At 42.8% G+C, this 14115-nt stretch overlaps 1 protein-coding gene and 1 pseudogene across 4 annotated transcripts; one reads left to right on the forward strand and one right to left on the reverse strand.

Moving 5' to 3' along the window:
* Positions 1 to 2717: 2717 nt before the first annotated feature.
* Positions 2718 to 9472, forward strand: LOC147975330 (uncharacterized). Of its 4 annotated transcripts, none has more exons than XM_087518122.1 (8): positions 7097 to 7396; positions 7483 to 7732; positions 7854 to 8031; positions 8153 to 8251; positions 8347 to 8469; positions 8683 to 8789; positions 8906 to 8978; positions 9082 to 9472. In XM_087518122.1, the coding sequence occupies exons 1-8, from the start codon at positions 7168 to 7170 to the stop codon at positions 9184 to 9186; spliced, it is 1164 nt and encodes a 387-aa protein (XP_087374248.1). In that variant the 5' UTR covers positions 7097 to 7167; the 3' UTR covers positions 9187 to 9472. The 4 variants fall into 4 exon arrangements, 2 of the variants coding, with proteins under 2 accessions (XP_087374248.1, XP_087374247.1); XM_087518121.1 differs by having other exon boundaries at positions 9106 to 9472; XR_015600673.1 differs by lacking the exons at positions 7854 to 8031; positions 8153 to 8251; positions 8347 to 8469; ... (1 more) ...; positions 8906 to 8978; positions 9082 to 9472 and adding exons at positions 2718 to 4077; positions 5126 to 5349; positions 5470 to 5878; positions 6021 to 6188; positions 6328 to 6621 and having other exon boundaries at positions 6757 to 7396; positions 7483 to 7610.
* A 634-nt stretch (positions 9473 to 10106) lies between these two features.
* On the reverse strand, positions 10107 to 13583 carry LOC147975331 (protein FAR1-RELATED SEQUENCE 5-like; annotated as a pseudogene).
* Between the last annotated feature and the right edge of the window lie 532 nt (positions 13584 to 14115).

Here is a 14115-nt window from a genome sequence, read left to right on the forward strand (position 1 = left end):
AACCTCAATCATTCAATATCATAATGAAAATCCAGCCAAGTTTGGCTATTTAAAGATTCAAATACCTTATCTGCTGACATGTAAATCAGGAGTTTAAATACCCGGCGGCTCTTCACCGATGGCGATTTAATACGCCTCCATTGTAAACTGAAATTTTTATAACCCGGCGGCTTATAGACTTTGAGAAAAACAAGAATTGATAACCCTTTTGAGACACCAATTTCAATCTTTGATGATGGGCTGGAACTTAATCATTTATGTAAGTCATAGCTCTATAAATCCTGCACAGAGTTTAAACAACATATGCCCTGGCGACTTAACGTCAAAAGCCAGGGCGGGTAACCACCCAAATGTAGTCTTATCTTGCACACAAGTAAATCACAAGATCCCTTGGCGGTTTACCGTAGGGCGGGTCGTAATATTCCACATATAACCATTGTGATGTTGAATTTGTACTGCCGGTTTACATGACCTGTGCAGTAAGGGTGATAACACAATCCTTAGAAGCCAATAGTTCCAAATATATGATGATTGTCACATGCTGGCGACTTATCGTCCAAAGCCAAGCCGGGTTTAAACGAAACCACACTTATACTTAGATCTGAACAAAAAAAAGTCTCAAGACAAAACCAAAGATTGTTTGCAAAAACTTAGACCAAATAAAAATTGAGGTTTCTGATTCGAATACGATCAGTAAACCGTTCCAAAGGGGTTAAGCTAGGATTCGAATACGATCATGTAGCCCCCAGTGGCTTTGGCGTTGCGCCGATCAAGAGGGTACCGACAGCTATGTTCTCTTTGGTTCGTATACGACCTATGTTTGAACAGGAAGCCCCCAAATGACCTTGAGAGGTTTTCAACGACCCTGATTCGAATACGATCCAAGTCGGACCCAAAAAGGGTTAAGCTATGATTCGAGTACGATCAAGAAGCCCCCTAGTGAGTTTGGTAGTGTGCCGATCAAGAGGGTACCGACATCTATGTTCTCTTTGGTTCGAATACGACCTATGTTTGAACAGGAAGCCCCCAAGTGACCATAATAAGATAAGACGTAAGGCAGGATACCCATGTTTGAACCGCGCATCATGGCGGCAAGGTCTATTTGGCAACCTTTAATTTTTCTGAGAACTCGAATCTTATGAGAGATTAATTCTTTTTGAACCGGAACTTTAAACCGGATTTGAAAGCTTCAAAACTTTGTGGGAGACAGATTTTCCTTGAGCCGGATGTTTAAACCGGATTTGAGAACTTAAAAGTTTTGTAAGAGACAAATTTACCTTGAGCCGGATGTTTGAACCGGATTTGAGAGCTTCAAAGCTTTGCGGGAGAGAGATGTCTCTTGAACCGGATTTTAAACCGGAATCTTTATTTTGAACCGACAATTTTCTTACGGCCTTTAAATTTTCATCAATATGGCGGTGTCCTCCGGAACCGGGTTATCATTCCCTCCAATGACCCGGAGTTCTCGAGTCATGTCATTGTAGCCCCCGAGTTTTAAGATTACTCGAGGAGTTGGCTTGAGACTCTCCATATTTGACCGTGATATAAACCGGTATGAGTCCTTCAACAACGCAATGTTATAATAACCCCGTCCTGCATTGGAGAACTTACAAGCCAGAATAATTGCTCTTTTTAAAGAAAACAATATAAAATATACGCTGGATGGATTTCACCTGATATGTTAGGCCGGAAACTATTCACCGCGGAGTTGATGATCACTGAAATCCATCACGGGTGAATCGACCGTAGGAGCAGAAAGATGAGCCGGTCACGACATTGTAAGTCGGTGTGGACGAGCAAGTTACCCTCCGCGTTGTAAGCTGGCGCGGATGCATGAACCGGTCGTGAGAGCGGACGGGCGAATTGTCTGTGACGTTGTAAGCCGGTGCGGTCGCGAGAGAGGGCCACGACGTTGTAAGCCGGTATGGGAGTCCGTTCAATAACAACAACCACCTGTGCCGAACGATGTCGGCGTGTCTCCATCTCCGTAGTATAATGCCACTTTGTAATGAATAATTCTTCTGCATATAAAAAATACCATAGAGCAGAGTAGGAGTAATTAAAGTATACTAAGAAAATGTATAAGAAAAATAACACCTGATTTATTTTTTGGATGCATGTGGGCGTGGCCATTAGCGCATAGCTGGTCTCCACATATATGTATTCCATCCAATTTACGCAAACTGATCTCCGAAGAAAATCAGCCCAATATGGAGTACCAGCACTAGTCATGTTGGTTTATTCCTTACATCTCTATGGCTGAATTAGACATCAATCATCACCAGCCTTCGTCTACAAGTAGCACTTTGTTTCTTTGGATTTAATTAGCCCCCACTGCAGGAAACAGTAGCAGCGGCACCAATTCCCTCGGCACTTGAAGCTGGCGTTCCCCTGACAACGACGGTTTAAACGCGACGGGTCCAACGTAGCGGAGTGGAACCAGCGAACGAGCGGATCTGGTGATAGCAGCCGGTGGTTTTAGTGCTGTAGGGCCAGCAAAGTGGCGACTCGAAAAATAATTGGAAACGACGCAATAAAAAAACGCTAGCAAAAACTCTTGAGCTGAATAGATCTACGAGCATAAAATAGCACGAGTAGACCACATATGTTTTGTATAATGCAAATTTAATACGCAGAGCAATTTAACGGAGACGAATGCACCTGATTACGTCCGTAGGCAGCGACTTTGAATACTCTGATTGTTTCTTCACAGTTATTTTTTTCTTCTTCTTTTTCCTTGGGATGAGACGTGTGCCTTGGTTGAGGTAGTAGTAGTACAATAGACACGCACACGCGATCCTAGTGCTACTGGCTTCTGACTGATTCACCGGTGACCGCTGACCTCGTGCACCAAGGATACCTGTACTGACGCGGGCCACTTCTAGCTCTTGAAGGGCCAGGCCAACCGCGGCGGATGCGAGCTGGGCCTAGGGAATCCGCAAGGGCGAACCAGCCGCAGAGGCGAACTGTCCCATGTCGAAATAGGGAGGCGAAACCGAGTCCGTCTCATACGTCCTCCTCCAGGTTGTAGATCCCCTTCCCTCTTATTTTTTCAACAGCCACAAGGCAGGGCGACTCGGAAGTGGTTTTAATCATGGTGCGCTGGCACCTTCCTCTGATGTCTCGTAAAGCACGCAACTAGCACTAGTACTTGACCGTGATTGTAGTAGCAGCAATGATTCAATTTTTCTTTTTTAATCAGTAAATCTTTGAGAATCCTGCTAGAGTTTCACATGAGGCAGCAACAATCCAAAACGCTTTTGTATGTCCGAGCAGCCCCCACCGTGATCGCCTGAAGGCACGCATCGCAGGTGCTGGCCACATGGAGTTAATTGGCTTAACAACCGTCAGGGACTAGATGCTGACTGTGGTGACTTTCCTTGGCGATGACTGTGGTGACAGGCGCGTCAAGACGTAGCAGCAGAGAAGGTCACAGGAGCCTGCTCAGAGGTGGAGATCGCAGCCCAGCTCTGAGTCATGGTCAGTCGAACGAAACCGCGTCCACTTTTTCCTCTGGGTCGTTGACTTCCGTTTTTTTAAATGATAGATAAGGCAGTCGCATCTTTGCGTAATCAAGTCGTACTCCGAGGCAATCTCTTGGCTGAATCTGGATACTAATTGGCCATACTAGCACTCTGCAAAAAATTCCAATATATCATGTTCGGCGCTGCCGCAGTATAGCACTGTTGTATTGAATTATTTTTGGAAAACGCTCTAAAACAGCCGGATGCACGCAGCCATCCGAGCGACCGTCTCGCGAGCCGTCGGATCACGCGGCATCAGACGATGGAGGGGCGTTACTACCAGGGGCGTTGAAGCACGTGTCCCAGGTTTTTTTTTTGCTTCGACCCCCCACTAGCTCGCCCTCCCTTCCTGCTTCCATCGTTTTGCGATCCCCATCCTCTCTCTAGCTCGGGCGACGACGCAGGCGACTGCTAGATCCAGAATCCTGGTGGCGGCAGGGGAACTGGATGCTGCGGGGACGGCAAGGGAACCGGAGGTTCGGGTGACGGCGAGCATCGTCGGCGACGGCGCCAAGCTACATGACCCCCCTCTAGTTGCGGCGGCGGACGAGAGGTATGGTGTCCTACGGTTCGTAGCAATTTTCTCCCCGCGCTGCTTGATCTCCTTTTAGTGATTCATTTCGCGATTAATCCCAGTAGTTCACAGTGTTGGATGAGTAGATCCGGGTCGAATTTCATGAGTTTTGTTCGTTCAGGGGTTTCAATTGAGCAGTTACTCCCTCTATGTCGCCAAATTCACCCCCATTTCACCTAGGGGTTGGTGTGTTGATCGTTCCATGTTGTAGATCGGGTTTGGAAATGTTTGTAGTTGAGACTTTAGGGATAGGGGACAAGATTTTCAGAGAGTGGATGACTAGGTTTGTCAGTGATGTTACATTTTTGCAATGCTGCTATCTTATCAGGGCAAGTTTTTATGGTTGCATAGGTGTTCATGCTTGCTATCTGGTCAGGGCAAGTTTTTATGTTTGGGTAGGTGTTTATGCTGCTATCTGGTCAGGAATGTTTTTTATGTTGCATAGGTTTTTATGCTGCTATGTGGTCAGGCAAGTTTTATGCTACATTTGTTGTTTAGCCTAGGGGGTTTTCTTAGAATGAAAGTCAGTGTTTTTGGAATTGATGTATAGACACATGCTGTAAGTGTGGTTCCTTTGCTTTTTTGCTCTGACTTTACTTGCCTGCAGCTTTTACTTGCTCTGGTCGACTGTTTTTGAACCTGAGCTAGACTGCCTTACTCTGCTTTTTTGGGTGGAGATGCTGCCTTCTCACATTGATAACTCTCTTCCCATTAGTCAGGAAAATACAAACTACAGTGTGTGATATTAGATACTTGATCTACAAAGCCAAATCTACTGCATCAGGAAAACTTAACTAGCTAGAGACACATCACTTATAGACTATGCCGCGACGACCATCACTTATGCTGCAAAACCAGCTCAGTTTAATAACTTTTTGAACATATGGTACTTTTTTGTTTTTGTTTCATTGTTATGATTTTTGGTAGATGTCGAGTATGCTGAAATCTGAATGACCGTCGCTTCTGTAGTAATTATGTAATGTTTTTTGTACCCCACTACATTTTTTATTCATTTTGATTTTTGCAGCTTCATGTCGGAGGAAGAAGTTTGGAGTCTGATACTGCATTCAGTCAACGCTTTGCAGCAAAACGCTTGCGTGAAGTTGCGAATACAAAGCTCAATGATAGGAAGAGGGAATACATAAATGAAACTGGCTTTGGTGATCTCACGAGCATCTCCCCTTTCACAATACCACATGATCTGATGGAGTGGATAACTATGAATATCGACACTGACACTCGTGAGCTGAGGTATTGCACCCACCCTTTTTCTTTTCTTCCTTTTTCCCCTGCATCATATACTTTCTGTCTTTCTCTTTAGGCCATGTGGATAGCAAGGAATTAATACAATATTTTTTGGGGGGTTTTCAGGCTGAGTCGGAATAAGGTCATTGTGTTCACTAGAGACATGGTGAAGAAGGTTTTCAACATCCCATCAGGCAACAGACCAGTTGAGCTTTTCAAGAGACACCATCATTGCGAGCTCCGCAACATTTATCACAAGAATGGCAGGGCTCCAATTGCGCATACAGTGGATGTGCTTCATCGGGCAGGGGACCATGATGGAAATACTACAAAGAGGTCATGGGTGCTCTTAGCGCTTGCAATAGTTTTAACTCCAAGCACTGGCAACATGGTGCCCCTAGAGTACTTGAAAAGCCTCGAAGATATGGACAAGGTTACTGATTTTGCTTGGGATGAGCATGTTTTAAGTGTTGCAATGAGACAGGTCAAGAAGTGTCAGGACAAGATTAAAAAACATGCTTCTACTTCATTCTGGGTTGGGGGATGCTTCCCTATGCTTGCTGTACAATTCTTTCTTTTTTGGAATTTTTCTATATATCACAACATGTTCGTGTTTTTTAAAATCACATTTTTTTCTTTTTTGTGTCTGATATATTATGTCTTGTCTTCCTATTCAGGTTATTTACATGGACCATTTGATATTTCCTCAAGCTGCCATCAACGAGCACCAATTGAACTATTCTCTCCCAAGGGCTTGCTTCGTGCATCAGACTGATTTTGATATTGTGTTGGAATATGATAGGAACAAGCTTTCTTTGGGCAAACCATCATTCGGGAAGTGTCGGGTAAGTTTTTTGTTTGGTTTTACTCTCCTTATCCATCTTTGCAGTATTGTTTCTTTCCCATTTTTATCTGCCCTTTTTTATTTTATGCTTGTGTACTCATGGTTTTAATACTTGTTTCTTTTTACTTTGTGTCATGTAGTTTCGCCCTTTGTCAGAGACACCTTATGCAGCATTGCTTGCCCAAGGACATGAAGGCAACAACAGTGAAGTTGCTCAAGATCAGCATGTTTCGGACAACCCAGATTGCAGTGATACTCAAGATCTTGGGGATGAAAATATCAACATTGATGATAACCAAGATGACATGGCTGCGAAACAGAATCCTACAGAAGGTAGCAATCCAACAGAAGATGGCAAAAGCACCGATGGAGATGTGTGTGGTTCACTAGATGATTGGCTTCAGAACCCAACACCATTTGGGGCAGAGCTCGAGGTGAGGGTTTTTTATGTATTTATTTTTCTGTTTTTTAATTTTGTTAAATACCTTTCTATTGCTTTTTTCTTTTTTCTAGTTCTATTATATGTTGCTTCCATACCGATGACAATTTTTTTCTATACATTTTGTCAGCTACCATCAAATCTGGCTGCAATCTACGACAAGCACACAAAACTTTTTTCTTCGGAGTTAAAAGGTGCTCTAAGCTCTTTTGGGCAAGTGTTGCAAGCAATGCATTGCAAGCGAATGGGGCACCTACTCAAAGATGTGCACGCTGCTTCGCCAAGCTCTCAGGAAGCAGCGGATGTTAGTTTTCACGTGCCACCCCCTCGCAGCAATGATGTAGACAAGTCAGATCATCATGGATGTACCAAAGAAACTTCTAGCAGGAAGGCTGCAGATGAGCCAACAACACACAAGGTGGTTGAGTCTGCTGAAGGAGCTCGAAGCAATCATGCAAGCAATAGCTCATGAGTGTAATGGCAGCAATGTGGTTGAGAAGGGCACACGAACTAGTCATGTCTTTGGAGTGATGCGCCATCGATGTGTCTGTTCCAAGAGGGCACCGAGGAGTATGATTGGTGGATTAGTGTCCAAAGTCAAGATGGGAACTCCAATGCTCCACCCAATGGCAATGGAAACACTGCTACAACACCAAAGTCTTGTCCTGTTTTTGATGTGACTCCTCGGGCTCCAATCTCAACAGAAGCACAAGCTCCAGTGTTTGATGTGACACCAATCTCCATGGCTCCATTCTCGAGCGGGGCTGCAGGTATGCCCTACTACTAGTTTGTTTTTGAACAAATCTCTGCTCGCAACATTTTTCTAGAAAATCAATTTTTCCTTTGTTTTTGTAAGATGGACCATTGAAAACACAAGAAGAGCCAGTTGTTCTAGTTAGCAGCAGGGAACCAAGTCCGGACCTCAACAAGGAGAAGTTGAAGAGTAAGGACGAGAAGAAGCTCAAGAGCAAGAAAAGAGTAGGGAGTCCAATGTCAGCCGGATCAAAGTACAAGAAAATCAAGACAGATTCAAAGATGGAAGCAATGTACCAGTACTATGTCATGAAGAGGTACAAGATGAAGAAGATGAAGAGAGGGGAAATTGAGTAAGTGTCATCTCTTTACTGATTTTTGCTTCCATCATGTTGTTATCTCATATTTATTAAATTTTCGCCTTTGTCAAAATGCTCCACTCTAATTTTTTGTGCTCCATCCTTCTTGTTGCAGGCCTCCTTTCATTAGGATTGGTGATTTCCACATTACCTACCCCAACTTCCAGAAGTCGTTGAAGCCACGTGCTCAGATTTGCAACGAAGTCATGTCTTTATTCATCGAAACCTTCAACATTGAACAGTTGTCGTCTTCAAAGAAGCAGAAGAAATTTGCTTTCTCTGTTTTAATGAGTGTTAGTTCATCTATTGTTGCTCCGTTTTATTGCCATCAGTTTTCTAGAGTTTTATGCCCTATTTGCAGAAGTTATCCATCATTTTTTCTCATGTCTTCTCCTTATGTCCAATGTGTTGCAGCTTCAACTCTCTGTCCACCCAGAAGTTTTTGATCCGAGTGTTTGTGCAAGAGAGCTGAGGAAGGCGTGCCAAAATTTTCAGATTTCAGGTTTCGACCTAGTAAGTCTGCTCCCAACATTTTTTTACTCAATTTTTCTATGCTCCCTATAGTTTATTCCATTTTAACATATATCTTGTCTTTACTTCTTTTCTAGCTTTTCTTCACCATCGTCCGTGATGGCCACTGGATTGTCTGTGTGGTTAACCTCTTGCACAAGGAGTTCAATATGTTTGACTCTTTGGATGACGGGAAATTGGACGTTGCTGCAAGGAATCTGGCAAGTAACACTTTTTATATTTTTCTATGTGTAGTTTTCATTTGTTTATTAAAATGAAAAAAGCAGATCCCCCAATGAACACATGCTCAATTTTTTGTTGGGAGTGAATCTGAATGTGTATCATGTTTTAGTGGTGGTAGCATTCCCCCCCATCACTTTTCGTGTTTGACATAGCCACTACTTTTTTTATGCTAATGTTTCATATTTCTGCAGTTTATCAATTTCAAGAGGATTGCTACCGAAGAGTCGGATTTCATAGTGGATCTATCTTCTTTCAAAACAGACTGGCCCGTGCTTGACTACCCACAACAATCTACTCAGTAAGTCTAATCATACGCCCCATCCATAAAAGTAGTGTTTTTCGATGTCCTTTTTATGTAAAACCTTAAACCTTTTTCTCAACCCAATTTTTTTATGTATGGTGCAATGAAAACAGCTTTGATTGTGGATTGTTTTCAACAATGTACCTTGAAAATTTTGATGGCCAAATGATGAAAGATCTCAAGAAGGTAAAAATTTGATGATCTTGCTTTTTTGGTACTTTTTCATAAGTTTGCGTCTCTGATAATGTTTGGTTTATTCTTTCTCCATTTTTTCACCTTTTTAATTGATCAAAATATGCTTGATGTGTGGAAGACCATTGCTTCAAAGCTGTTTTTCCATCCTTTGAACAAGGTCTTCCCTGCTGATGTGCATAAGGCGATCATAGCGGCTTGAAGGAAGTGACCACATCGCATTGTAGAAGGCGTTTGCAGCGGCCTTGAAGATGCAACTTTGCAATTTTGGGCAATTCATTTCGCTAGTAGTGCACCTCTGTTATCTTTGTGTGCCAAATGAGACTCCATGTAATGAAACCAGATGTTAGGCTCTTTTGGATGGCTGGAATGATTATCAGTAGTTTGTAGTAAGGAAACATATTTTTTTGTTTCGAGATTTGATGGAAGCTATAACTATGTGGTGAATTTATAAGCAAGTTATAAATTTTTCGCTGTTTGGTGCTCAAGTTTTACAAGTTCATGGAATGCTTTTCATTTTTTTGGGTTTTCATGTGTGTTTTTCTACCATGTGCTTCCTTATGTTGTCACAAAATCAGCCACAATGTTAAGGAATCGGAATGGCTAGAGGAAGCATGTTCATGAAACATTTTTTGTACAATTTCTTTTTTTGAAGCAACAACTTTTTGTGATAAATGTTGCTGGAAGAAGCATTCTGGGAGATTTTGCAACTAAGCAGTGAGCGCTAGAAGCATTCTCAAAAAATTTTACTTGAAATTATTTTGAGAGAATCAACACATGTTGAGAAACTCATTTTTATTTAATAACTGAAAATTATGTAACATTATTTAAAATAGATCCTTCTCAACTCACCACAAAACACAGTAAGAATGCTTCATAATTTTTTCGCCGTCACCTTTTTTTGTAGCAGCAATATGAACTTTTTGAACATACATGGTTTTTTGAGAAGTAACATGAGCAGTAACACGAGCAATATGAGCAGCAACATGAGCAGTAATATGAACCAAAACCTCTGACAAAGTGCACATAATTTTTCAGTACTTCTACCCAGTACAAATATGTGCTACTTTCGAAACTACACTTTTAAAATTGCTAATACATGAAATTCAACTACAGATGACCCTATTGAGCATGTCCCTCAACTTTTGCCATCGCAGCTTTAAAGTGAATGCATGATTGCATTGTGTGGCCTTCCTCGGAGCAAAACTGACATTTTGTTGTAAGATTAGCAGCCATCATTGCCTTGTACTCACAGAATGACTCACAGGTTTTGATAGTGTGTTCTTCTTCACTGCAAAATGAACAAGTAACTTTCCTCCTAGGTTTTGGCTTGCTCGATGACTCCACGTTGTCTTCTTTCTTGCTTTCTTTCTTGGATGCTTTTTTGCTTTCTTTCTTGGCTTCTTTCTGAAGCTTCTTCTTATGCTCCTCTTCTCGTTGCTCCAACAATGTCTTTTTTCTTTTTGCTCGTTCTGTTGGTCGACCTTGCTTCGGCACACGAGCAGGATTTTGTAGCGGTGCTGATGGTTGTGGGTTTGCTCCAGTTTCATCATTAGATTCACCTGCTCGAGGGGGTTGTTGCTGCTGCACCACATCTTTCCTTGCCATTTGCTCTTTTTTCATTGAAGCAACTATGGGCCAGAGCTGCTTCATCACATCTGTCAGTAAGTTGTAAGCTGGATCAACAGAGCATGCTTCTGCTGCCAATGCATTCATGTCTCTACACAGTGAGTTGTACTTGAGAGTGTTTGTTTCTGGTAGTCCAAACTCAAGGAACCTCCCAGATGTGTCCATGTTTGTCGTAGCTGCTTTGGACCACCTTTCCAGCATGTATCTACTTGGAATTTCTTGCACATTTAGCTGTATCATCACCCTTATGATGTGTGAGCAAAGCACACCATTCATCTCAAAGTAATGGCAGCTACATGAGTACAGCCCCTCTTCTATCATAGCATGCACATGGTACAACTTTGGATTATCATACAAGTTTGAGTAAAGCTCAAACATGATACCTTCCTGCTCAAGATTAGGCACTTGGTTGATTATATAAGCTGTTGATGCTGCCGCTTGCTCTTGGAACTTGCCAAAGACGCTGCGTGTGTAGAAGTTAACAGCTTGGCGCTCTATTCAGTATCGACCCCATGGGGGTGCTGTTGTCGTTTCTCTAGTGAAAGCAGCATTATCTTCACGGTCTAGCATTGTTTCTTGTAGGAGTTCATACTGCCTTACAAATGTGAAAACCGAGTTTTGTGGATGCACCAACGTCTTGAAATAAGAATTCAGCCCTTCCGATCTCCCGGTTGTGCTTGTGAAAGGGAAGAAATCATTTTTGAAGTATGCAGGAGCCCATGTCTGACGGCATTCCCACATGTTTTGTAAGTGCCTATTCTCCGTGTATTCGAAGCAATGCAACATGTGTTGCCATGTTTCTTCAAATTCATCCACTGTCTCAGATTCATTGATGCATTCATAGAAAGCTTTCTCAAAAATTGAATCCCTTGTAAGCATCCTCCCAAGTTTCTCACGCGCCTTCCACTGTACATGCCACCTGCAACATCTATGGATTGTGTGAGGGAACACATCAGAAATTGCAGTTTCCATTGCTCTACACTGGTCGGTCATAAGGTTTGTTGGGTACTCATTGTTCATCGCAAGCAACCATTGCCGAAAGACCCACTTGAAGGTTTCAGTTTGCTCATTTGGAAGCAATGCACAACCTAGGACAATAGTCTGAAGATGGTTGTTGATGCCTACAATCGGAGCAAAAGGCATATTATATTTGTTTGTGCAAAAGGTTGTATCGAAAAAGACACAGTCCTTGTACTTGGGGTATAGTGCTCTTGTCCTTCCATCCACCCAAAACAATGCTTCTACCTCATTTGTCTCCTTATTCACTTGTGTTGCATAGAAGAACTGTGGGCTTTCAGCTTGCCGCCTCTCAAAGTATTCAATTGTCATGGCCATGTCCTGAAACGCCATGGTTTGCCGCATTTCGGACCGTGCATTTGAAACATCCCTTTTGACATAACCAAGGCGCCTCTAATCACCTCCGTGACAATCTCCAAGGATTCCCATGCAATCCGAGGTTGACAAGTTGCGTTCATGCAACGTCCTTATCATTTGGAGGTCTTCTCGTGGGATTTTTCGATGAGACCGATAAAACCTAACCTTCTCTTCCTGTTGCAACAGAGCATGTGTATGGTCGTCTGTAAAGCACGTGACGGTCCATCGGTTATCTCGGAGTCCAACTATCATGTGAGCCTTGCAATCGTGACGTTGCAACCTATTCCTTTTTCTTGTGTCTGCCATGTTCATCCAATGTCCAGGGCGTTTGCCAGTGTTTCTTGACTCTGTTGCAATACTCTCTGTAGTGCTATCAGATTCACTTTTGCTTCCATCAGTTCGTGCATGAACACACGTGAAAGTCCTGCTAATTAGCTTTGTGGATCCTCTGGCCTGGCTGTTTTTTGAAGCAGATGTTCTGATTCCAAACCCATGCCTGAAAGCATATGTGTTGTAGAATTTCCTTGCATCGTCAACTGAATCAAAGGTCATGCCCACATATGGAACAAGTGGTTGCGATGATATTGCATCATCATCTGCATCATCCACATCCTGTTGGATATCACCAGCATTAATCATCCCTTCCATACTAACTCCATTTGCAGCAGAAATTCGCCCCACAACGTAGCTCTCATCACCATCACCTCCAGCACCAGCATCCTATTTTTGTTGTTGCAGAAAAAAGTTATCACAATGTCAGTAAAAAAGGTAAAAAGGTATAATATGCAAGAAAGTAGTGCTTCTAGCATAAAAGATGTATTACATCCAATTTTTGTGTTCATGTTTCCATGTTTTCACCTCATGTTACTAAACAAAATGCTTTCACATCTTTTATACTTCAATGATCACAGTGCTACAAGCAAAGTATCAAGTTGATAAATTTTTTGTAATACAATTTAGCTTTTTCCTACCTGATGCAACATTTCTATTTAAAAAAAATTCTAGTAAAGGAACTTTTATCCAGCATGATCGCTGTTTAAAACGATGCAACATAGTCAAAATAGCACCGCTGCTATATAATTTTCACAACATACAGATAACCCCCACCCAGCATTTTTGTTTTTGCAAATATTAAACTGAGTTTTGCAAGTAGCAAATTATACACAGTCATGAATTGACTTCCTCCTGCGCATTTTTATTTGGTGCATTTTCTAAACTGAAAGTGTAAGGAGCATTTTTCAAACTACCTCCCCCAGCACATTTTGTTTGGAGCATTTCTAAACTGAAATTGGGAGGAGTTTTTTCTGTACACACTTTAAGGAATTTTTCAGTTGGCATAAGGAGATATGCTGCAATTCATACTGCCTTTTTTCAGTTGACATAGCAGAAGTCAAAACAACCTGAATGCTTCATGCATGTGATGAGCTTGAAACTTACCAAACGTTGTGAGGAGCTTGCCCGGGAGGCTTCAGCAGAGAAGACAGGAGGATCACGGAGCTCCCTTGCAGCTCCACTCCGGCAAATCGGCTCGCCGTCGAGAATCAGGGCCGATCTGGCCTTCCTGCTGCTCGATGGAGCATCGGAGCTTCGATCCATGGCGGCCGACAACATAGATCGAACTATGTGGTGAGCTGCCATGGCGCTGGAAGGTGAACAGGGGCGTTGCTCCCTCGATGGCGGCGATGTAGAGGCATGCGGCGTCGTTTGCAGCGGTGGCAGAGTCGATGCTGCGTTGGCGGCAGCTGTGGTAGAGGCGACGCGGCGTCGGCGGCGTGGATCTCCTCCTCGCCCTGGCGTCGGACGGGCGTAGAGGAGCTACAGAGAAGGTGGGGATTATGCTTCCACGAAACGGTTGCAGCAACATGGGTAACGACAACAGGAACTGGTCGGGAGGGTGTACATGTGGCTTAAATCCGACGCCCGCGCATAATAAAATCCAACGGCTGTTTTGCGGGATGCTAACTGCGATATTAACAGGCGGATGACGCCTAGCAACCGCCATTATTTTTCCTCATCGCTAGTAGGCTATTGCAATAAATTCACTTGTAACATCCGATTTGATCATTTGTTCTTTTTTGGCTGGATGTAGCGATTTTCTTCTGGTATCCTTTTATATATGCGAGCAGAC

This window comes from Triticum urartu, chromosome 4A, assembly GCF_056163025.1.
Source record: "Triticum urartu cultivar PI428250 chromosome 4A, HENAU_Tu73, whole genome shotgun sequence".
Classification (NCBI taxonomy): Eukaryota; Viridiplantae; Streptophyta; class Magnoliopsida; order Poales; family Poaceae; genus Triticum; species Triticum urartu.